The following is a 23597-nucleotide window of genomic DNA, read 5'->3' as shown; positions in this document are numbered from 1 at the left end:
GTGAACAAAACACGACCTTATTTTCTTTGCTACTAGAAACCATAAGGATATAACGTACCTGAGGACTAGACCCTTGGAACTAACAAAATGCATATATTAGTGAAACTTAGAAACTTATACAGTATTATATATACACAAAATATTAGGCTCTATCTGTGAAGATCATGCCTCCAAAAGTTCATGTGCTAATGCATACATGATTAAATTGCATGAACTTAAAGTACATTTAATTACAAGGCAAAAGATTTAATTTCATGTTCATTGAACAAGCTGTAGTCCTTTTAGGCGTTGTTGCATGAAGATAAACAGAAGACGAGAACTAGTTGATGACACCGTTTACTTCACCAGGTCGAGGGGTGGCTGCATCAAACTCTGCAACAAATTCATCCTGAGTAATGATGGCTTTTGGTTCAATATCAGCGTCAAATTCTTCCTGTGTTATGACTGCCCCAGCTGGCTTGATGGCAAGAGCTTCCTCATTATCTGATGTTTCTAAGCAGATTACAGCGTCTTCATCAGGTTCAATAGCTGTCGGACTTCTGTAAGTTCTGTTTATGCTCAAATGAATCAGGTACTCAGACACGAATTTGAATTCCAACATGTCACCAGTTCTTATACCGTATCCTTTGTAGAATTCAGCCCAACCTTTTGCTAATACAACACGGCCACCTGACAAATTTTTAATCTGAAGAGGCCAGCACTTTCCTTCTGGATCGCGAAGCACAATACTATCTTTCTTCATCAATTTCTGGACTCGAGCAATTGCCTTAGGCATATACTGTTAGTTAAAAAGCAAATTATAAGTGGTTCTTGATTAGGCCAATATACAACCAGTACAAACTTAAATCCATGGAGCGGGGCAAATAAGAAATCGACAACCTTCAACATGATATGAGCAAGTGCTCAAGATAATGATAAATCGGAAAGAGAATAACATACCAGATATGTTCTGACACCGGATTCTTTCCAAGTTATGGAAAACGAACTTCCAGACTCGTAGATATGTTTCTTTGTAGTCATCCTAGTTTCAATTTCCTTATCATTTGGGGTTTGAGTACTTGGCTTATTATCGTGTTTACCTACATACATGTGGATAGAAATGCTTGAAATAAATCGATAAACTTTCTAAAAGGACTAGAACAAGTAAAACAGCCATACGTAGCAAATTAGCCTTCACAAGAAATCAAATGCTGAGTGTCTGACTTACAATCCATATCTAAGGATCCAGTTGCTTCATCAGACTGATGCTCATCAACCACTGACGCCTTTGTCACATGAACTCGAACTAGTTCATCTGACATGAACTCAAATTTTAATTTATCCCCGTGTTCGATCTTGTTTTCTTTCATGAATTCTTTCCACCCATGACAAAGAATTGCTCGACCATCTCTTCTATGTCCAAGTGTCACAGTCCAACACTTCCCCTGGACATCCTGAAATTTTAGATCATCTTTGCTTGGTAACTTCATCTTTAGTGAAATAGCCTTCGGAATAGTCTGCATATTTTAGCACTCACCAAGCGTAATAGAATAATCAAGTCATTACCATATAATGCAGGAAAACATCAACGATTATAAATATTTTATCAAGACAGTACACAAATAAGAACAAATTAGTTAAATGAACTAAGATTTACCAGCTGGTGAAACTGATGCTTCTTTGAGAAGTGAATTATTATTGAGAAACACAAATGGTTTTCGCTAACTGACAGCTTGGCAGTTCTTGTATATGCCCGTGGAACAGCACGATTCCTTTTATATATGCCCCTTCCATCTAGAAAATATAATTTAGCATCGAATTATTTGATCAAAACAATAGATTAAGAGTGAAGCCAATGAGCTAAACTAGTTAGCCAAAGATAACAACACTGACTTACATTTCCTTGGAGCTAATCTAGTTGGTTTCTTTCGATTACTTTTCACTAAAACCGGTTCATATTCCAAGGCTTCACTTTCTTCTCCTTCATCATCTATAGTCTTTTTAGGCTGTTGCTGACCTCCACCACCCTTACTGTCCACGAGTATAGATCTTTCACACCCATTACGGTCATAAATTCTTGCTTGGAAAATGGATTGCTCCTCATACTCAAAGAGCAAGAAGTTACCAACTCCTAAGGAATGCACTTCTACAAAATCAGCCCAACCATCTCGAAAATACATCCTCCCATCTCCATCCTTTTCCACTCCTACCCTCCAGCATTTCCTTGTCGATCCACTTTCAATGATGAACCGATGTGGAATGTAGCCGTTCATATTTGCAGTAAATTCTTCAGGTATTTGCTAAAAATCGACAGATTTATTTATAAAGAAAACATAAGCAAACGCGATCATGTATTGATCAAAAGCAGGGGATACAAAAACAGAACATGATCACTAAATAAGCCTTACGAAAGAAAGACAGACTAGTACCAATTGCTTGGAAAAGTCGCGGCCAAGAACCTTTATAAACGAAGCCCCATTCCTTGAATGCTTCGGCTTGTCACCAATTTCATATTGCTTTGTTGCTGCATTTTAAGTAAAGAAGTGAAAAAAAATATGACAAGTACACTATATAGAATCAAATTGAACTTTTAGTGCAACCAATATAAATAACAAGGTTTGGTTTTGTAACTTTGTAAGAACTATTATGAATACACTACCTACCATTTAGGAAGTACTACCCCCGTTACATATTATTTGCAACGATTTAACATAAAGTAGAGAGAAAAAATGTCTAATCGTTGCAAATAATATGTAACGGAGGTAATATATGTTTCTTTGTGAATGCAATACTGCATTGACTAACTACTCATAGATCATGTTTCGAAACCCAACCTCTACCGATTAAACCCAAATTAAATGACAAATTAGACTTGAACGAACTAAAATTGACTTGACTCATATGCTTACAATTCAATAATTCATAGATCATATATCAAACTCTTGTGATTAAACATGTAGTCGTTCCAAATGACGGTCATTATCAATTATCATTGCAAAACTATTGTATTGTCTCCGTAATTTTATTACTCTCTTCATTTTCAAATAAATGTCTCATTTCACCCAAAATCCATGAACCTAAATGAGTAATAGTCTCGTTTCATTTTTATGTATTTTTCTGTGCACTTTTAATCAACCAAATCTCACTATTTTTTTTTATGCACTTTTAATTTCTAATCAACCAAACCCTTAGAGTCTGTGACTCTGTTGTGATTGATTGAACTGAGCTGAACAGAACTTATAGGAGCCAAGCTGAACTGAATATTTTATAAGAGAAGGAAATTAAGAACTGAATTGAACTTAACTTATTGAAGTTTAACTGAGCTGAACTGAAAATAATCTGAAGAGAACATGCCCTTACTGTATTCACCTTTAATCAACCAAACCAAACCACGTAATTTTTTTATGTTTTAATCTCCCTATAAATTTTCGTTAAAGACAAATGAGACTTTTATTTGTAGACATGAAATAATTGATAACTAAGCATATTGTATACATTATACAGGATATATGATTTTGTATAATACAGCTAACATTGCTAATCCAGTACATGCAAGATCAAAATTGATTAAAATACAGAGAAAATATTGTTAAATAAGAGCAAAACATAAACCATATAATACAAGTAAGACATAAATACACGCAAATTACTGACTAATTTAGAAGTCATTACAAGTTGATTAGTTCATTTAATCAAGAAATTAAATTAATTACCTGAACTTGCTTTGTTCAAGTGCTTGTGAGATCCGTCACTTTCCATGTCTCTCTTTCTATCTATGTTCTTTGTTTGTGTTGGTAATGGAACATGGAAATGAAGTGAAAGAATATTTACAATATCAATTCAGGTGGTCAATCCACGTGGCAACACTGTGGGCCGTGACCAGAAATAAATGTTATGCATGCAATTACTGTGTATTGTACTGTTAGTCCATTGTTTTGGTAAATTTTTTAAAGTTGTACAATCAAGCAATTATTGGATAGTTTCTTCGTGGGCTTCTGAGGAGGGTCATATAATGTTTTACGTACGAATTATATAAGACGGTAGACAATTTAGGCTATGTTTGGATAACAAAAAATAGAAGGAAAGGAAGGGAAGGGAAAGGGAGGGAGACAAACTTTCTTGTTTGGATAATATGTTGGGGGAGGGAAAGGGAGGGGGAGGGAGGGATCCACTTTCCCTCTTCCTTTAATAAAGACCATCCCTTCAAAATTGGAGAGATTTGGAGGGAAAATGGAGCTCATTATTTCCTCCACTTTCCCTTCCTTCCCCTTCCTCCTATTTCCCTCCCTTTCATTTCCCTTCTAATTTGTTATCCAAACATAGCATAAGGGACTTTTGCTTATGGGTGTTCATAATTCGATCTCCAATTCAAATCGAATTATCAATTCGAATCGGATTGAGATTTTTTGAAAATTCGGAATTTTGAATTAGATCGGATTAACCTTAATTGGATCCAATCCAAACTGAAAACTAAATTGTAAAATTAAGCTTGTGTAACTATGAATTTCTTTATTTTTTGAAGTTTAGCTCATACTGACTACTAATAAAATTAATTAGAGAGACTTTGTATTAATTAATTAATGAGTTGATATTGAACAATTTATTTTACTCATTATTTACAAGACTTATATTTATATAAAAGCTTAATTTTTATAATCATATTAGGCTTTAAAAAATAATATATATTATATTTTGGATTTTCGGATCGGATCCAAATAACCGAATTTTAATTCGAATTGGATTGAGAGAGAAATTCGGATCGGATTGGATTGAAAAATTGAAAACCGAACGACACCCCTAATTTTGCTATTCTATTTTGCCAATATAACAATCCTAAAGGACCATAATTATGATTAAGTACGTATTCTATCCAAATTAAAACGGGAAAATATATAATACAGAGCAAATTATCTTCCTTTTTTTTTCTTATTGCAATAATAAGGATAAATTTATGTATGATGACTTAAAAGTTTCCTAAAGTTTTAAAGAAGTCTCAAGTCTTAAATTAGGAGACAAAATACAGAGTAAATGATAGATTTTATTTTCTTACAAAAATAAATAAATAAATAAAATAAAATAAAATAAATTTATCTTATCAATACACGGAGTAGAACCTTAGTTTGATAAGGAATCAAATTCTTACTATCCTATGATTTGTACTACTACTCTATTATACTACTATATATATATATTAATTAACTCCCTTCATGATTAAAGGAATAGAAGTACTCAACTACGTATTTCATATTGAAGAATTTTCTTTCGCCAAAAAAAAAAAAAAAAAAAAAAAAAAAATCTTTCATTGATCTTTACTAAAAGCTTGAGAAAGTATGGCGCAAAAATATAACCTTATAAGATTTTTAATAGCTTGTCATCAGAAATTAAGGCCGGATGAGCATGAGGTTAGTACTCTATACCTTAACATTAATCATAATTTTGTGTCTTCTTTTAATTTTTCTTTATTTTCATTGAAGAATTGATTTTTTTTGTGCACGATTAATTATTTATCTAATCAAAGGCAGAAATTTAATTCTGAATTTCTGAAAGTACTAGTACATAGTATTTGAACAAGAATTGATGATACTAATATTTATTTAGACATGGTACTCTTTGATGTTATATATACATACTTTTTTCTTACCATTATAATTTTGTTTAAGTTATTATAGTAACTTTCACGGTATAGGTATTTTGTTAATGAGTTGGAATCTTAAGATCAAGGTGTAAGACACTAAGAGCTACTCGTAATAAGTATGGTCACATTTTCACTAACCAAAAACAACATGCAATCACTTCTATTTTTAGGTCTAAAACGTACTTCCGTGATCATATAAACATAACCTGAGAATTTATAATGCATCAATTATTTTGGGTGACATTATTGATCGCTAATCATAAGTAATCTATTATATATTTATGATTTAGACTCCAATGTTAAAAATAAATGTTATGCATGAAACTTGTCAATTATTTTCTTGTACTCATTTTTTATTTAATTAACAAAACACTCATTTATTTTTATATTTTTTTTATCTTTTCCTTAGCTGGTTTTGTATGATCCATACAACAATCCTCTGTCAAGCACATCTAGTTCAATTAGACGCGATCTTGCACTTATGAATGCACTAATGGAAAATCTCCAAGTTGAACAAATGAGCACAGATTGGTCTGCCTTAGATGACGGCATTATGCAATTACCCTCGTCGAGCAAGTCTCCTTCAAGAAAAACTTTTGATGACTATATTCAAAGTTTTCTCATGCAAAAGAAGAACACAAGACTCCCCGTTTTCATTGAAATTTGCCCTAATTAACAATAAACAAAATAGGTCAAATAGAACAAGTTAAAAAAAAAAAACAAAAAACAAAGTCATATTTGTACTCGGTACTCCCTTTGTTCCTATTTATTTGTCTCGTTCCAAAATATTGGGTCAAACTTCAAAACCTTTGACCGTAAATTCTTATTAATTTGTAAGAGTTAATATAGTCAAATGGGTCTTATTAGATTTGTTTCATTGTATATTTTTTTAATATCAAGTTTTTATAATTTTTATGCATATAGAAATAAAGTTATATGCATTTTAAAACACATTTTGGAGACTATAAAAAGTCAAATGGGCCAAAAAAATCAGTGACTTAAGGAGTATAAATTAAAATTTAAAAGGGTCATTTGCCCTGAAAAGATAATGATAGATTGATGATTGAGTATTATATTTCAAATTTTAGAATGAATCCAAACTACTAAAATCTAATTCGTTCCATATCAAATAGGATTGGATTTTGGAAAATTTTGAACTTGATAAAAATCAAGTTTTCAAAAACAAATTTAACTCGAATTGGATTGAATTAGACCCAAATCCAATCCAAACACCAAATAAACACTCCAAATTACTCCCTTCGTCCCCTAATCCAAAGTCTCTTTCGGTTTTTGCGAGGAAATTAAGAAATTTGTAAATTTTTTGAAACTAATGATTAAATGCATGAAGGGTTAAAGAGAGATAAAGAGGGAAAAAAAGTAGTTGAGAATAATTGAAGAGAAAGTATAGAAAATTGATGTTAAAAAATACTTTATCCTTTTTAGTACTTGCTCCATTTCTCATGTGCGGAATTTTAGGAGAAATTATAAAAAAAAAGTAATTAAATATAGATGTAGTGCGGTAAGAGCAAGAATAAAAATTTGTAAAAAGTAAAATAGTTGAGGGAATTAGAAGAGAGAGAATATTAAATTAATAAAATATGAATTATATTGGGTTTTCTAGGTGAGAGAATTAAATATTGTAAAAAATTCTAAATAAGAAAATGAAACAAGTATTTAAAAACGACCGAAAAAATAATGGAGCAAATATTTAAAAACGGAAGAGGTACAAAAAAATAAAGTAAAAACGATGACAAATCATCAAAAAAGAGGGTAATAAGGTAAAAAATACTCCCTCCATTTTTAAAAGTTTGATCCATTTTCTTTTTGCGGCCGTTTTTAAATACATGTTCTATTTCCATATTTGGAAAGCTTTTATAATATTTAATGCATTTTTCTCAACTAGTGGGACTCAATTTTATTACTTTTAGATTCTCTCTTCCTATTTACCTTCCACTAACTTCACTATTTCAATATTTTATTGTTTTCTCCAATTTCTCATAAAACTTCGCATATGGAGAAATGTAGAGGTGATAAAAAAAAGCGAGTCGGGTCAGGCCTTAACACAATTTCTCATGCCCAAACTCGTAAAAAAGTAGCGGGCTTGTCGAGCCAAAATGGGCTTTTTAATAATTTAGACGAATGGAGTATGGGATACTAACACGTGTCAATAAGTTAATCAGAATTTTGACCCCACACAGTGGCAATCTGACTTCCTGTCTCAGGTTGGGCAGGACTCAACCTTCCATACCTCACAAATAACGTTAACATAAGAGAGAGAAAGAGAGAGAGAGAATAGGAGCTTTCAAAATTCAGTGCTACAGCAACCAGTTTAATTGTTTCAGGTAATTAACCTCATTGTTTAGTTGTATTTTCTTGATTTTTTTTTTCTTCTGTTTCAATTGACATGCATTTTGAAAACATTTCTAGACATTTGTGTTTTTTTTTTTGGGACATTGGAGATGTAACATTTTATTTATGGAGTATGGACTGAATAATAGAGTATTTTGATTATAATCTTGTTCATAAATTATTGAACTTTGAATAAATTTTGTTTTGGTGGAAAATGATTCACAAAAATGTAATGTCAGGAATTTGGATGATCTGAAGGTAGTTTTTTTTTTTTTTTTTTTTTTGGGTGTTTAATTAGTAGTTTATTGACTTGTTAATGGAAAGATTTAGATATTTTGTTATACCTAATTAATTAATAATGTAGTGGGAAAAAACCCAAAAAAAATAATTGAAATTGGATTAATCGGTTGAGTTGTGCATTCAAAAGAATCAAAATACAGGGTTAGACTCTTTTGTCATCACTTGATCTGATTTTCAGTAAATTTGGGAATAATAAGTTTAGATAAGTTCGATTCAAGAAAAAAGAAATCAGGTGAGTCAAATTTAGGAAAATTACAGATTTTGAAGTTCCAATTCGCAGCCAAATTAAGTTCAAATCAGATAAATTCAAGTAAAATAAGTTGATTTCGTGGCTAAAAGCTGAGATAAATGAAAATCAGGTGAAGAGAGCACATCGTGAATTTCCTTAGTTGTGTATGTCAAAACATAGCTTGTTAGGAAGGTAGTATATCTTGGTCAATCAAATTTGTGTATCTTTGTTTACTGTTAGTCATTTTCTGCTATTTCACCACCAAAATTAGCACTAAATTGACTCAATGTAGTTTTGACACTTCTAAGCAATTCTGACTTCATTTAAATGAAGACGATGGATTACCAATAATGCAAGGCATGATGTTACAATAATTTATAAACATGCTCTATACATTCCATTCGATCCAGCCTTCTTGTCTTTCATGAACACTAGTTAGAGGTAGAATTATTATCCAAACGTAACATAGGAAACTTATAGTTGAGTTAAGTGATAGAAATTGGCTCAGTATTTTAATACTTTGGTTTGCACAGTTACCATCTTACCAGACTGGCTGCGAATTGCGATGGACAACAAGCGTAAGCTTTCATTTAAGAGAGCGTCCTTTATAAAGGTTCTCGAGGATGAGTTCACCAAGAAGCTGGTACTTCTCTTGCAATGGATTCCTCCATAGTAGTTTTAAAATGTGAATTAGCAATTAGTGCTACTTGTTCAGCATAATTAATTATGACATGCTTATATAGTGTGAAGTTCTTAAAGGTCAAATCTATCAGCCCTTCCATCAAGTTATGATTTTTTGTTGATAAGGTTATGAAATGCTAATTGAATTTACTAAGTGTAGCTAAAAGTAACCTGAGTTCAGGCATTTAAAGTTTACAGACGCTCTCTAGACATTTTAGCACAATTACTCTCACTTGTCGTGTATATATAAATCCTTTTTATTTTTTCGGGGAGATGAAAATAGCAATGATTTAAAATGAAATGACTTTATATTCAAATAATTTTGTTGTGTTAACAAGATAAAATGAATACTTCACATTAGACAGCTACCTTTTTAACAACTCAAAGCATTTAAATTTAGATAGCACAATTACGAGAGAGTTCTGAATTATGACTCTGTCCAAAAAGAATAGTTGATTGAAATTTTGATGATTCTACATTTTTAGTTAGATATCTTGATTTTATAGCATCAAATTCATGCAAAAATCTCTAAGGAAGCTCCCAATGGGATAAGGGGGATGAAATGTTTGGATATATGCCTCCTTACCCTTCCACCCAACCCTGAACTGATTATCTGACTTTCTGCTAACAGTAATAACCATGGGTGTCATGAACCAACAATTATTATAACTTTACATTACTATAACTTAACATTGCTTCAAATCTGTTCTTGTAGCCATTACCGCCCGCCTTCGCTAAGATCTTTGAAGATTACATACCACCATGGCTCATCTTAGAGATTTCTGGAACCAGAAAATGTTGGAGGGTAGACATAGAAGAGGATGAAAATGGCAATTTGTGTCTCAGTTGTGGCTTTGACTGCTTTGTGAAAGCACATTCTGTGGAAGTTGGAAACTTCTTGCTTTTCGAGCTTGAAGAACCATCAATTCTCCAAGTGAAAATCTATGAGAAAGATGGGTCTGAAAAAACAGTAGGAACAACTCATGAGGCAGGGTATGAAGGTGGAGCCTTTGAATCTCCAAGAAAAACTCCGTCAACCCATAAAGAAGGAGAAGCAAGTCCATGGCCTACAACACCTTGTAAGTCAATTTATGCTAGCAATTCTGTGTAAGAAGCAGCTCTTGTTGTTTTACATGTTTTGATTTTGATGATCAAAGAATTGTTTTGGGCTTTTGGCGTCTTGGTGTATTGGTCTGAAAAATTCAGTAGGAACAAATTTTGAGTCAAGGTATGAAGTTGGCGCCTTTGAATCTCCAACAGAAACTCCGCTAATCCATAAAGAAGCAGAAGCAAGTCCATGGTCTAAACCACCTTGTAAGTTGATTTACTACTAGTTCACCTTACATTTCCGAGTAAGAAGCAGCTCTAATTGTTTACCTGTTGTGATACTGACCTAAGAACTGTTTCGGTGTCTTGGTGTGTTGTAAGCTGTTCAAAATGGAGCATATCAGATGCAGCCGTCCTTTATTGACAGGAGCACGAGGAAAAAATGTATATTGTCAACTACTAAACATGGTTTGTGTTTCTCTCTGACCTGGAGAAAGGCCAGTCACTTAACTTATTATCTGGTAAATTACTTTCATATTAAAACTGTATCAACCCCATCCCCATTCTTTTAGCTTGTAATCTACATTTTAGGAAATATAAAAGAATGAAGAAGTATTTAGGCAAAATTGGTTGAAACAACACAAATTTTTACTTGGGTGCTCTCAACAACACAACTTTAAGTGGAGCAATGGGGTTGGGTGCCGTAAATGACACAAGTGTTTTCCAGTGCCAAAGATTCAACCAGATTTCAGTTTGTTTTATTTATTATTATTAAATTAACTCCCGTTCCCCTTCATGTGACTATTCATATGAGGAAAAAAAAACAGAGAATTGAAGATGTTTCAGTGCTTATAACTGATCATTTCATTAAAGTTGTGACTTTACTTGGGAAGAAAGGATTAAACCAGAGGTTTTGGGGTCCTACGTAGCCTACTGGAGCTTGGTTAGATTTGATGTTTTGAAACTTATTTGATGATGAAAGTGGATGTCGATTATTGTTTAATTTGAAGAAAAGAATTGCCTCAACCTTAGACAAATCCCAATTAGACAATCACGAAGAATATAGTAGCCACGTGAAGGGGAGAGGGTTAATTTAATAAAAATAAAATAGTAAAAAAAAACCGGAACGTAGTGGAATCTCTAGCACCAGAAAATATTTATGTCATTTGCGACACCCAACCCCTAAAATTCGTGTTGTTCATTGCTCCATTTAAAGTTTGTGTTGTTGAGCGCACCCAAGCAAGAGTGTGTGCTACTCTAGCCAATTTTATTAGTTAACTTTCGATAACAAAAAGTCAGAATAAGTGAAATATCGTTAAGTACTTAAGTTACTGTGACATAGTCATCAAACCATGCCAGTGTAACTTTAAAATCAACCATTTCAAAAAGTTGTAAGAAAATGACAGCCATATATGTGATTTTTAACCCAAAATTTTTAGTACAGTCATGATGGGGATAGAGGGACTATGATTTTATACAGCGTAATCTAAATTTATATACTTAACATTATTTATGAAGAATTGAGTAATGGAAAGCATAATTGAAGACAAGTTGATATGCAGACAATTCCAAAGGCGATGCTAAATGGGAAGCCTTTATCCAACAAAGACACAGTAACACTTCAGAACCAGGAAGGAAGTAGCTGGCCAGTGGAGTTGAGAATAAGGGCAGATGGTCGTGTAGATTTAGCAAAAGGATGGAGGGAGTTTGTGGTAGACAATGAATTAGTAACTGGTGACACACTGAAATTTGAGTTTGTGTCAAATAATGTGATTCAAGTTAACGTGGGACGGGCTTCTCAAGTTGACAATCCTTCTCAAAGAGAACAAGAATGCAAAATTGAACCCATGGAACTTATTAATATGACATGTGAGTTTTGTTGCAATATACAATCTTCTTTTTCCCTGAATTGATCCTATTCTCTCTGTAAGATTTTGGACAGTTATAATCTGCAAACAAAAAGACCTCTATTATCAAAATAGATAAAAGAATAAAAAATACAGATATGTAGAAGTACCTAAGAACGGATCATGTGTATTAGGTGAAAATGAGGAGCTTGCTGCTAACTGTATCATCAATAATGCACCTGGAACCATGGATAAATATGAGAGAGTTTCCTTGGAATCGAAAAGCCCTTCATTCTCTCTAACTTGGACGGAGAAAACAAGAAATTCTTATTTGGTAAGTTCTCTAAGTTTGCCCTTTTTTCTCAAGTATTATGTCAGAAACCTTGTGCATGCCATGGCATGTTAATTTTCTTGCTACAGTGTCAGCATGTTAGCCGGTCAGTTAGATGAATAGTTTGTCATCAGGTGTTGAAACGGATATGGTCATCGTTTGTGAAATTTTGGGTTTAAGATGACTTCCTCTGATTGTCTGATGGAAATTAATGTTGCTAAACATGTGTCTTAGGCATAGGACAATTTCTCTTTTTCTCTTCAACAGCATATCAGCCGAATTTGCTTGAAAACTTATACTCCCTTGATGTGCAGCATATTCCGAAGGCAATTGCCATCAGGCAGAAGCTGGAGAACAAAGACATAGTAGTGCTATGTGATCCAGAAGGAAAGAAATGGCTAATGGAAGTTAGAACCAGACAATCAGATGGTCGTGTTGGATTAGGCCGTGGATGGATTGATTTTACAAAATCATATGGATTTGGTGTTGGTGACACTTTGGTTTTTGAGTTTGTGACTAACCATATGATGAACGTTAATATAGTTAAAGCTGGTGGATTGAACCACGCTGTTACGGGAGATATTGATAAAGCAACAAGTGTTGAAACTTCACTAATTGCTCAGACGAGTCAAAACTCTCCATGGGATCCAATAAATGCAAAAAGTCTTTTCTGAAGATTGAAGTGATGCGTTTACACATTTGAACATGTAGAAGAAATTCATGGTTTCCTGTCATTTTGACATGTATATATACTAGGTACAAACTACCTTTTGAAGCACTAGTTTCCTGGGCAAAGACCTTGTGTCCTTGGGGCCAGTATTCATGGATAATCACTGGTTTTTTTTTCAGAGGACTTTGTACTTTGTTTTGGTGCTTCATGTTCAAAAACTTTAGAGGTCATTTCATGATGCAGCTGAATCTTGTTTATTTGGCTAATCAAGTTTTCATTTCGATTTACCTCCAATGTCACTGTTAACAGTTGAAACATCTAAATTAATTGTCATCGTCTCTACTACATCACCATGTCGGATGGAAAAAAATATTATTGACAAAATTTGAAAGATCTCTGGTAAATTGTGTTAGGTGTCTTAACTACTTTGTAAGTTTGTATATTAGCTGCAGTTGAGTTACCTAGAATGGATACTTAATTTTACAAGACCTAATATGTGAGACTGTGAGTTATCACTCACCACGGTAGTTTTGTCATTGTAATGCAAGAAAGATAAAAGAAACCAACAATTAAGAACTGTTGGGCTTGGGTCACCTACCTTGACGGGTTGTACGCACACTTCGCTCCACATTAGTATGGTATTGTTTGCTTTGGGCTTAGTCCGCATAGATTTGTTTTTAGACACCTTTCCAAAAGGCCTCATACTAATGGAGTGTGCATAAACTATCCTAACAAACCTCCCCTCAGACCAAGGACCACATATCTCATAGCCCTCCCCTCTAGCGAAACTATCTAGCACCGCCACTATCATCACTGGACACGCCGCCTGAGCCACAATATCAAGAGCACTGTTGACGCAAGGCACCACAATCACGAGGTCACACATTTAAGGAAATTGTCCCACACACATAAAATTCGTGTCTGTCTCGCCGAACCATTGACTCGAATACCACTTGTTAGGCCCGAGTCACCCACCTTGACGGGTCGCACACACACTTCGCTCCACATTAGTATGATATTGTCCGCTTTGAGCATAGTCCGCACGGATTTGTTTATGGACACCTTTCCAAAAAACCCATACTAATGGAGTGTGCACTCACCTCCTTACTCCTTCCATGTGGAACTTGGGATGAATTATCCCAACAAGAACACACGGATTTAGCATGGTTCACTAATGTGCATTGGGTAAGTCCACCAAACTAATGATAGTAGTTTTATTGATCTCGAGGAAAATTAATTACAAAAGTAGGCTAGGTTTAGAACAAGAGATTATATTACTCCCAAAACAGTCAGAATAAAACATTACATAATTGAAGATATCATTTTTGATCACATGGCAACGTTTAATATATATACTAAAATTAGTAAGTAGCTATTACTTTGATAAAGACTAAAGCAGAAATGTTGCCTATCATTTGGGACAATAGTAATATACTGCAAGACACTGTTCCAAATATCAAGGGTGAGAATTTGATGATAGCATTGCAGTTACTTCAGATTTCAGAATTGAAGCAGCATGAACTCATATAAGCTTATTTTGTCTGAATTACTTTCCAATTGCAAGTCTAACTATCATACAATACCAGAGATATTCAGAGGTACACTATAGACGAGCCAATACCTTATTATCGGTGCTATCTTTACCAAGAAAGGGGTAATCAGTGTAACCCACTACAGGATCCTGGGTGTAGAATGTTTTCCGAAGATATCTATTCAAGGGAGCATTAACCTTAAACCTTTCGACCAAATCAGGATTTGATATAAAAAGCCTCCCAAAAGAGACTAAATCAGCATCCCCTTGAGCCACAGCCTCCATCCCAAGTTCCCTGGTGTACCCACCACTGCACATAAAAGATCCCTGATATGCTTTCCTTAGAGTTCGAATAAGCTGAGCTTCCTCTTCTTCGCTCCCTTGTCTAGCTGACTCGGTTTGGCCATATGCAACATATCGAGGCTGAGTTACATGAAGATACGTAAGCTGTGAGTTCAAATCTAACTGGAGTTTGTTGAGACACTTGACCACAGTAAGTCCAAGTGCAAGAGGATTGGAGTCTGAGGCATCAAGGTGGTCTATTGCTGGTGAGATCCTTATAGCAACTCTATCAGCTCCAACGGCTGTAGCCACTGCATGAACCACCTGAACTAAGAATCTACAACGGTTAGTGAGGGACCCACCATACTCGTCCGTGCGATCATTGATACCATCTTTTAGGAATTGGTCAATGAGGTAGCCATGGGCTCCGTGGATCTCCACTCCATCAAAACCTGATAATGACAGTTGAAGTATTATATGGCTGAATTTTCTGCAAGTTAATCGACCATGATTGCTAAATTGTACACTGTATACTTCAAGTTGGCCTTGAAGACCATGACAAATTGACAAGAAACACTCTATAAATTGCAGTGACACAAACACACACCAGCTAAACAATCATGAGAAGAGGACGAACCTGCTTGAATTGCATTCATGGCAGCCTGACGATATTGCTCAACAATCTCAGGTATTTCATGGGAAGCAAGGGCTCGGGGAGCAGGATATTTTTCAGTAGACCCATCTGGCATCAGTATTCTCCATCTATTTGATATCGGCTTATTTGTTGAAGAGATTGGTGCCTCACCTCCAGGTTGGTACACTATATAGAGCAATGATATCAATGATCTTTGATATTTAATAAGAAGAAAAAATTTCGAAAATAACGCAATAATGCTATATTACTCCCAAGTAATTTATAACTATAGAGAGTTAATAGTGAACCTGTATGGGAGGCTCGACCAACATGCCACAACTGACAGAAGATGACTGCACCCTTGGCATGAACAGCATTAACCACTTTCTTCCATGCTTCGACTTGCTCATTAGTGTAAATTCCTGGGCAATGGGGAAATCTGCAGCATAATTCTGTTTTTGTCAGACAGACGGCAGTAATATGTTTGTCAGAAAGACCATAATATGTACACAGATAATGAGCTAAAACCAGAAGAATGTTACTAGCTAACTGTAAAAGCATAGGAAGGGAACATGAAAACCAATTTGGTTTTTCTAGTCTGGGTTTGTTAACTGATGATTTCTCAAGTAGCACAGTTGCTAGAAGAGAATGCTGCCATATGCCTTAGAGCCAGGGACAAAACTCAGAAAGGGGTGGAGTATGCCTAACTACTAATCTCCACCTCCCCATCTCAGCTTCATGGCCTATCTATTTCTTAAGATGGCACGAGATTAAGCCTGTACATTTCAAAATCCAGAAAGGCAGAAAACAGCAAAATGCTTTTTTTACCTCCACTCTTCATTCATATATTCACTACGAGTAATATATTTACACCAGCTTAGTTTGCAATTTTTCTGTACCATTCGCATTATAGCAGCAGGCAACAACAAACTCATATAGTCATATGTCAACCACAAATAGCTTCAGCCTTCAGGTAACATCCAATTAGCAGAATAACAGCATTATAAATTCTATTTTCAGCGGCTCTTAATGAATCTTCTTTTCAACTCTAGCTAATATTACCATATTGAATTATTCTAGCCAGTGTTGATTGCTAAATTTCTAAACATTAAGGTTTACCAAAGTCAAAGTTCTCAGCTTTTGTAACACTGAACTTTTTTCACAATCCTTTTCTTAATATATGCATCAAACCTCTTAAATTTCTAATTGTGCACCTACTTCAGACATGTAACTCATGTTTCCTCAATATCAAAATTCACCCTTAATGATCAAAATAATTATTAAGGAGTATTATTTGATTAATCTATACCTAGTCTATAAAAACACGAACCTACAAGTCATGTATCACTCTAGTAGCATTGCTACTAATTTCTTCCAGTGGTAGAATTGCTGCTTATTTCTTCTATTGGAAACTATGATTAATGGATGTCACTTTAAACAAAAACTTTTATTAATAATGTCAACTTATGTAAATAGTCAAAAATACATAAGTAACATAACTACGGATTTTGGTATTTAAAAAAATCCAAACTTGGCTATGCTATCAATGATAAAAGTCAAAAGCACACAACTTGGGGTGAGAATTTCCCAAAAGTAAAATGAAAACCAAAACTAATACTACCTCCGTTTTTTATTAGTTGAAACATTTTGACTTTAGCAATATTTACATACTTTTTTTTTTACCATGTTTTATGATTTATATGCGAAGAAAATTATAGTCAAGTGGGATCTTCTTAGATTCGTCATGTATATTTTCAAAATATCAACTTTTTATAATTTTTGCTTATCGGTAATTAAAGATATTAATGATTGAATTTGTGCATTGGCAAATGTGACTAAAGAAACATGTCAATTAAAAAGAAACGGAGGAAGTATGAAGTAGCTATGTTTCATCAATTTTTTTACTTCATATTATTCATTGCCTAGTTAATTTTGTTTTCTCTACTATTCATCACCTTTTTATTTTTTTTGACAGGTACTATTAATCACCATCCCTAATGTTATGTTGCCTGCTTTATTTCATAACCATTGCACAGTCATAAAACTAGTTAAACAAAAAAATGCGGAAAAATTCAAATCAACTACAACAATGTAACATAGTGCATCATAGATTCATAACAACAATCAACAAGCAATAAACTACTATTGTACTATTCAAATGATCTTCACATTTGTATGACAAATCATCACATGATTCATACTCAAAAATAAATAAATTATAAGAAAATTAAAAAATAAAAATGAAAAAAAAATACCCAGGAGCAGTAGGAGAAATGAGTGTGCCCTCAGAAATCAAGAAACCACCAGGAGTAGATCGCTGAACATAATACTCTTTCAACGCATCGTTTGGTATCTCATTTATCGCCCTACATCTTGTCATAGGCGCCAATACCACTCTACAACAAATTATAATAAACGGGTCATTACTCAAAACCCGAGATCATATCCCGTCTACATCATTATCAATACTCGAAGGGGGAAACTAGTTAAAAAAAGTACCTGTGGGAAAGAGAGAATTTGCCGAGTTTGTAAGGAGAAAAAAGGGATTCAGTTGAATCATTTCCTTCAGTCTTGTAACTTGCCATTACTGAATCAAGATTTCTAGGAGAGAGAAAAGTTGGAGAAATTGAGTCAATGAGTCATGGAATGATAGTCATAGTAGCAGCCAATTTTAATTGGTGGGAGAAAAGGAGGTTATATGGTGTGGTCAAGACTAGATTAATTATGTGGTCGGTGGGTAGTGATTTGATCATTGGACGGTTGAGATTTGATTGATCATGGTTATATGGGAATTTTAAGAGTTGAGATTTTAGATAGAGAAGGCGAGTGAAGTAGTGTAGTTATTGGACAAAAAAGTGGAAAAAAATAGTGCGTTGGGAATTATTACACGCATTAGTTGTTTTAAAACACGTGGTTTTACTTTTGTAAAATATCATTTCCCAATATCAATATGAAGTGTGGGAACTTCACAAAACTCGTAAGTCAACACTAGGGGTGGGAATATGGGGGTAACTAGTAGAGGTGTCCACAGTGCGAGTCGTGCGAGCAGTGTTAGGGTTAGGTGGGTCGCCGGTTGGGATTTTATGACACACGACACGACACACGTAAGGTAGGGTGGGCCGGGTCGGGGGTTGGGTTGGAGAAGTTGGACACACCAGGGTTAGGTTCGTGGGTTAGACGGGTCGTGGGTGGGTCGAGTTGGGTTTGTGGGTTAGAGTGAGTCGAAGGGTGGGTTAGGTGGGTTCGGGTTGAGTTAGGTTAGTGTGTTAGGGTCGGGTGAGTTCGTGTGTTAGGGTCGGGTGGGTTTGTGGATTAGAAGGTGTTTTAATTTTTACAAAATTAACAATTTGATGGCTTGCTCTTAACTAAGATGCCTACGTATCCCTATATCACAAAATAAGGAATCAAAGCCAACATAGTTCTTATATTGTACTTATTTTGGAATTTGGGGGAGGGGGGGCTTGGACCTATCTTTAGAAAATTAAAATTTAATTTTGCAATTAAATTCTAATTTTCGAAAAATTAGTTGCCTACGTATCTCGAAAGAATCAAAGCCCACATACTTCTTAGCGTACTTGATTAAGACTTTTCCAGCCACCTATGTTTGTTGCATCATCCGTTGACGACTCCAATATCATCACGGATCATCTTCATCGTCTTCGTCTTGCTTTAAACCTTGAGTTCTTCTTTCAGCTTGATCCCAATCTTTCTTACAAACACAAATTTGAATGCTTTGCGGAGTTAAAGCGAGATCTTTTTTCATCTAACACTCTTCTACCTGCACTAAAAGCAGACCCGGAAGCAACAGATGAAGCAGGAACTGCAAGTATATATCTTTTGCAATTCTCGCCAATATAGGAAAACTTTTTTAATGTTCTTGCCACCATTTTATAATTTGAAAGCTGTTGTTGGTGTAATACTCGAATAGTTTATGAGTTTATATTATATATTCTATATAAAAATAAAATAGTTTATTTTATCTATTAAATAACTTTACTAATCTCATATTTTTATTTTAGGGTTCGGAAAATTTTAAAACCCTATTTTGTTTAAATAAGACTCTATAATTTTAAGAGTATATAAACTATTTTAAACCCTACAAATATTATTAACCATCAAACATATTTTATCAAAGAAAAAAAAAAATTTGCCGATTCCTTTGTGCGTGAAACGAACCAAACCAACATTAGATATGATAATGATATGATGACGATGATGATTTACATCATTACATGGTGAGGTCAATAGAAAAGCTGCGCAATTTTTGCCTTGAATATTGCTATTTCAATGTACTTTGTCGAAGGTAATCACACGATTTTTGGAGTTGTTTAATAGTATAATTGTTTTATATAATTGTTGTATGATTTGCTATTCATATTTATGATTCATGTATATAATTATATGTTTTGATCAAATTTAATGTCTTATTACTATTGTTGTATATGATTAATTGTATTATTAATGTTAAGGTTTTTAATGTTGTCGCTCTAGTGAGTATTATTATTGCGGCATTAGGGTTATTAATGTAGAGTATTATTTTTGGGTTGAGATTTGATTATATTTGATTATTAGTATTATTTCCCTAAGAGTTGAGATATTTATGAATCGAATTATTATGTTATTTTATTTGGGAACATGTGCCATTATGGAGATATGATCTATTAGTTTGTTAATGATTATTTGATCGACGTATGAGATCAAAAGGTTGAGAATTATTATTTTATTCTTGGTTTGAGGCTCGGCGTTATATACCTTAATCCTTGGCATGTTGGTAAGAGGATGATAATCATGAGTTAAGAATGAGGTACAATCTTTATTATTTATTTTTCTATGGTCCCCTACAGTGGGAATTGACCCATATGTGGTCTAGTTTAAGGTGTTTTTCTGGTTATTGATAGTATTCAAGTTTTTATACTTATTGGTTTGTTATTTGAATTACCCGTGTCCAAGGCTAAGTATAAAAACAAAGAGCGTGTCACACTTTAAGGGATAGATGAGTTGAGTAAAGGTTCGTATTATTATTCGAGGTTGGGTTTGACAAAGGTTACTTTCAGAGTACAATGTGTAATGTAGTTTTAAACTACATTATTTAATTGAGCTAGTATTGTTAATTATTCTATTATACTCTGTATTTTGATATGTGATGATTACTCAGCTTTTTGCTGACATGTGTGTTGTTTGTTTTGTTGTGCTACTCGTGTTTGTGGCCATGTCTTTTTCTTATGGTGGTCCTGCGACGATCTATTTTGGAATTTGTCCTTAATGGTGAGCAGTCAAGATTTTCTAAGCAGATTTAACAAGTGATCGTAGCTAAAGGAGCTCAAGTGTTTCGATTAGTATGCTATAACGAGTCTATAAGGTTGTATAAATAGCTCACCTAGTTTATTAATTGAGTTGTAATTATTGGGATTTTATAAGCCTTAACACTTGACAGGTTGTTTAGTGTGGCGGTAATACCTCCTATTTAGCTTAGGTGTATGCTTCCGTAAATTTTATTTAAAGGTTGTTTATTTTTCCTTTGATTCTTATTTATTATTAGTTAGTAAATCGGGGGTGTTACAGTTGGTCTCGTGTTGATATGACAAATAATCATTAATAGCAAGTGTTGAAGAAGATGATGATGAGAATGATGTAGATGCTTTGTGTTTTTTTTTTTCATAACTTTATCAAGAAAACCAAATCTAGAATCGGAAGTGCTAGTATTAGTTGGTGTTGCTAAATCAAAACCATAAATAAATGCATAATGATCATAAAGGTCTCCCAAAACAGATTTGCATTTGTTAATATATTGTATCATACAATTATACAAATTAAAGTAATCACTAATTTTAGTTTTGAATTTTTACACTTAGTTTGGATTTTTGATACAAATTGTATCATACAATTATACCGTTAGATTAGGCGGGGTTGGGTGGGCTGTGTTGGCAGGTTGGGCGGGTTGGGTTGGTGGGTTATGCAGGTTGATGGGTTGGGTGGGCTGGTGGGTTATGCGGGTTGGTGGGTTGGGTGGGCCGTGCATGATGAGTCGAATGGGGTGGGTTCGTGGGTTGGGTGGGTTAAATGAGTTGGACTGAATCACATGGGTCGAAATGGGTTGGGCTACATTTTTTGGACCCACGACACAACCACCTTTGCAGACGGGTTATGCCGGGTCAGATCCGGGCATGACCCATTTGACCCACTAGCCGTGCGGGTCAGGGTGGATTGGGTCCAACCCGACCCACTGGCCACCTCTAGGGGTAAGGGTACACATAGATATAATCTATGTATATTCCACATAGACAACACTTTAGTGATATTCTATTGATGGAAAATTTAGCTCCATCTTGGCCCACCTCAAAAATTTTGAAAATTTCATTTTCAAATATTTCGCAATTGAAAAATTTAAATTTCAAATTTGGAAATGAATGTCGCTTTATATTTGACATTGAATCAAGAGTAAGGAGAAATTTTAGGAGATGAAGGTGGTCTAAGGCCCCGTTCTTTAGAGCTGCTCTGCTCTGCTGAGCCCAGCCTTGCTCTACTATGCTCTGCTTAAATCAAATCTGCTCTGCTTTGCACTATTTTCAAATAATTAATAAGGAAATTTTGATTTTTAACACCACAAAAACTCCCAAAAATGGCTTTTAACACCACAAAAAAAAAAACTTTTATTTTAACACCACTTAAAAAAATAAAATTTAGAAATTACCACCTAAATCCAAGTTCCGTTAACGGAACAGTTGCAAGGGCCCACTCCAATGGATACTTTTTTTTATTTCTGTTATAAGTAGTCACGATATTCTGCTTCTTCTTCCCTTTTGCGCTTCATCTTGTCATCGAATCTAAAGTTCTTACGAAATTTGCAACAATCCAAAGAGGGGAATTCAACCAAGCAATCGAGATTGTGTCTGGTATTAGGTATGTATGCAAATAATTTGATTGACAACGTTAATTACTGCATATATTAGTTAATTTGCACAATTTCAGAATTAGGGTTCATGTAAATTCAAAATTGGGGATTTTTGTATTACAAAATTATTGTCAAAATTAGTGTTGTAGACTTACAATTAGTTCATATATACATCATTAAATGTGTTTTTCTGTGTGAAACGATTGCAGATTATGTCAATTATAAGTTCATCTCCTTCAAAGGAACCAAAATGCCAATGTGGTGTTCCTATGGGCAAGCTAACTAGCTGGACAAGGGAGAATCCAGGGAGGAAGTTCAGGGCATGTAAGTTTTATGATCCAATTGCAGAAACAAGGGGGTGCAAGGCGTTTCAATGGGTTGATCAACTTGATGGAACAGAGTGGCAAACACAAGTTATTAACAACCTGTTGTTGGACAAGAAGTTGTTGAAGGCTGAAGTAAATGAATAAAAAGGGAGGTTGATGATATCAGTGGACAAAGGAGGTGCTTGCTGAACGAAATTGACAATCTTAACATGAGGTGTAAGGCTTTAACTGCTGATAGGAAGAAAATGAACAGAGAAGTGAAGCAAGGAAAGAGGTCCTCCATTGGGTGCCTTGTTTCTGTTAGCATTATTATTGTCGTGGCAATGGTAGTCGGTGGGCTAGGTGTAGTACTTAGGGGTGTTTAGTTTTTACATCTAGTTGGAAGTTGTAATGAATTTAAGGGTTGTTTAATCTATGTACTTTGTTTTATTTGCTTAAAACAATGCAATGTATGTGAATTTTAACTTTGAAGCTTTGAATTGCATAAAGAACTTTTCCAAACAACACTTTCCCTTCAAATATATGAATTGTAGTGGCATTCAATACCTTACAAAAGTAGTGTTGTGCAGATGTTCAAAAACTATGCAATTAAACTACTATTCTTCAAAAGCATGTGTTACTTGGCATTCATTGCCTTACAGAAAATGATAATATTGTTCTAAGCACTGAATTCAACACAACATCACTGAGTCAGACTCATATTGCTCCTAGTTTGCAGCTTTTCTCTAGTAACAGGATCACTTGGTACAGTAGTTGGTGGTGGTTGACTTGATGGTGTTTTGGTTTTTTCTTTGGCTTTGCTTTGTTTAGGTGGAGGCTCTTTCAGGGGCTGACTTGACTGTCCTGTAGCAGCAACTTGTTTTC

At 34.4% G+C, this 23597-nt stretch overlaps 4 protein-coding genes across 4 annotated transcripts; 2 read left to right on the top strand and 2 right to left on the bottom strand.

Annotated features, from left to right (window-relative positions):
* Positions 1 to 99: 99 nt before the first annotated feature.
* LOC110715941 (putative B3 domain-containing protein Os03g0621600) lies at positions 100 to 3779 on the bottom strand. Its single transcript, XM_021894559.1, has 7 exons — positions 3693 to 3779; positions 2409 to 2503; positions 1877 to 2279; positions 1637 to 1773; positions 1208 to 1496; positions 940 to 1079; positions 100 to 778 (listed from the first exon to the last, which is right to left on the bottom strand). The coding sequence occupies exons 1-7, from the start codon at positions 3736 to 3738 to the stop codon at positions 320 to 322; spliced, it is 1569 nt and encodes a 522-aa protein (XP_021750251.1). The 5' UTR covers positions 3739 to 3779; the 3' UTR covers positions 100 to 319.
* A 3954-nt stretch (positions 3780 to 7733) lies between these two features.
* Positions 7734 to 13355, top strand: LOC110715850 (B3 domain-containing protein REM13-like). The gene is made up of 8 exons (XM_021894467.1): positions 7734 to 7956; positions 9026 to 9135; positions 9889 to 10252; positions 10380 to 10487; positions 10602 to 10741; positions 11783 to 12089; positions 12262 to 12401; positions 12713 to 13355. Exons 2-8 carry the CDS (start codon positions 9058 to 9060, stop codon positions 13070 to 13072), a joined length of 1497 nt encoding a protein of 498 aa, XP_021750159.1. The 5' UTR covers positions 7734 to 7956; positions 9026 to 9057; the 3' UTR covers positions 13073 to 13355.
* A 968-nt stretch (positions 13356 to 14323) lies between these two features.
* On the bottom strand, positions 14324 to 18264 carry LOC110715756 (12-oxophytodienoate reductase 3-like). The gene is made up of 5 exons (XM_021894364.1): positions 18015 to 18264; positions 17771 to 17911; positions 15824 to 15954; positions 15519 to 15701; positions 14324 to 15333 (listed from the first exon to the last, which is right to left on the bottom strand). Exons 1-5 carry the CDS (start codon positions 18098 to 18100, stop codon positions 14672 to 14674), a joined length of 1203 nt encoding a protein of 400 aa, XP_021750056.1. The 5' UTR covers positions 18101 to 18264; the 3' UTR covers positions 14324 to 14671.
* A 4355-nt stretch (positions 18265 to 22619) lies between these two features.
* LOC110715874 lies at positions 22620 to 23098 on the top strand. The gene is made up of 2 exons (XM_021894496.1): positions 22620 to 22865; positions 22955 to 23098. The coding sequence occupies exons 1-2, from the start codon at positions 22620 to 22622 to the stop codon at positions 23096 to 23098; spliced, it is 390 nt and encodes a 129-aa protein (XP_021750188.1).
* The last annotated feature ends 499 nt before the right edge of the window (positions 23099 to 23597 follow it).

Source organism: Chenopodium quinoa, unplaced genomic scaffold (genome assembly GCF_001683475.1).
Source record: "Chenopodium quinoa cultivar QQ74 unplaced genomic scaffold, ASM168347v1, whole genome shotgun sequence".
NCBI classification, from domain to species: Eukaryota; Viridiplantae; Streptophyta; class Magnoliopsida; order Caryophyllales; family Amaranthaceae; genus Chenopodium; species Chenopodium quinoa.
This window is presented reverse-complemented; position numbering and strand designations above follow the sequence as displayed.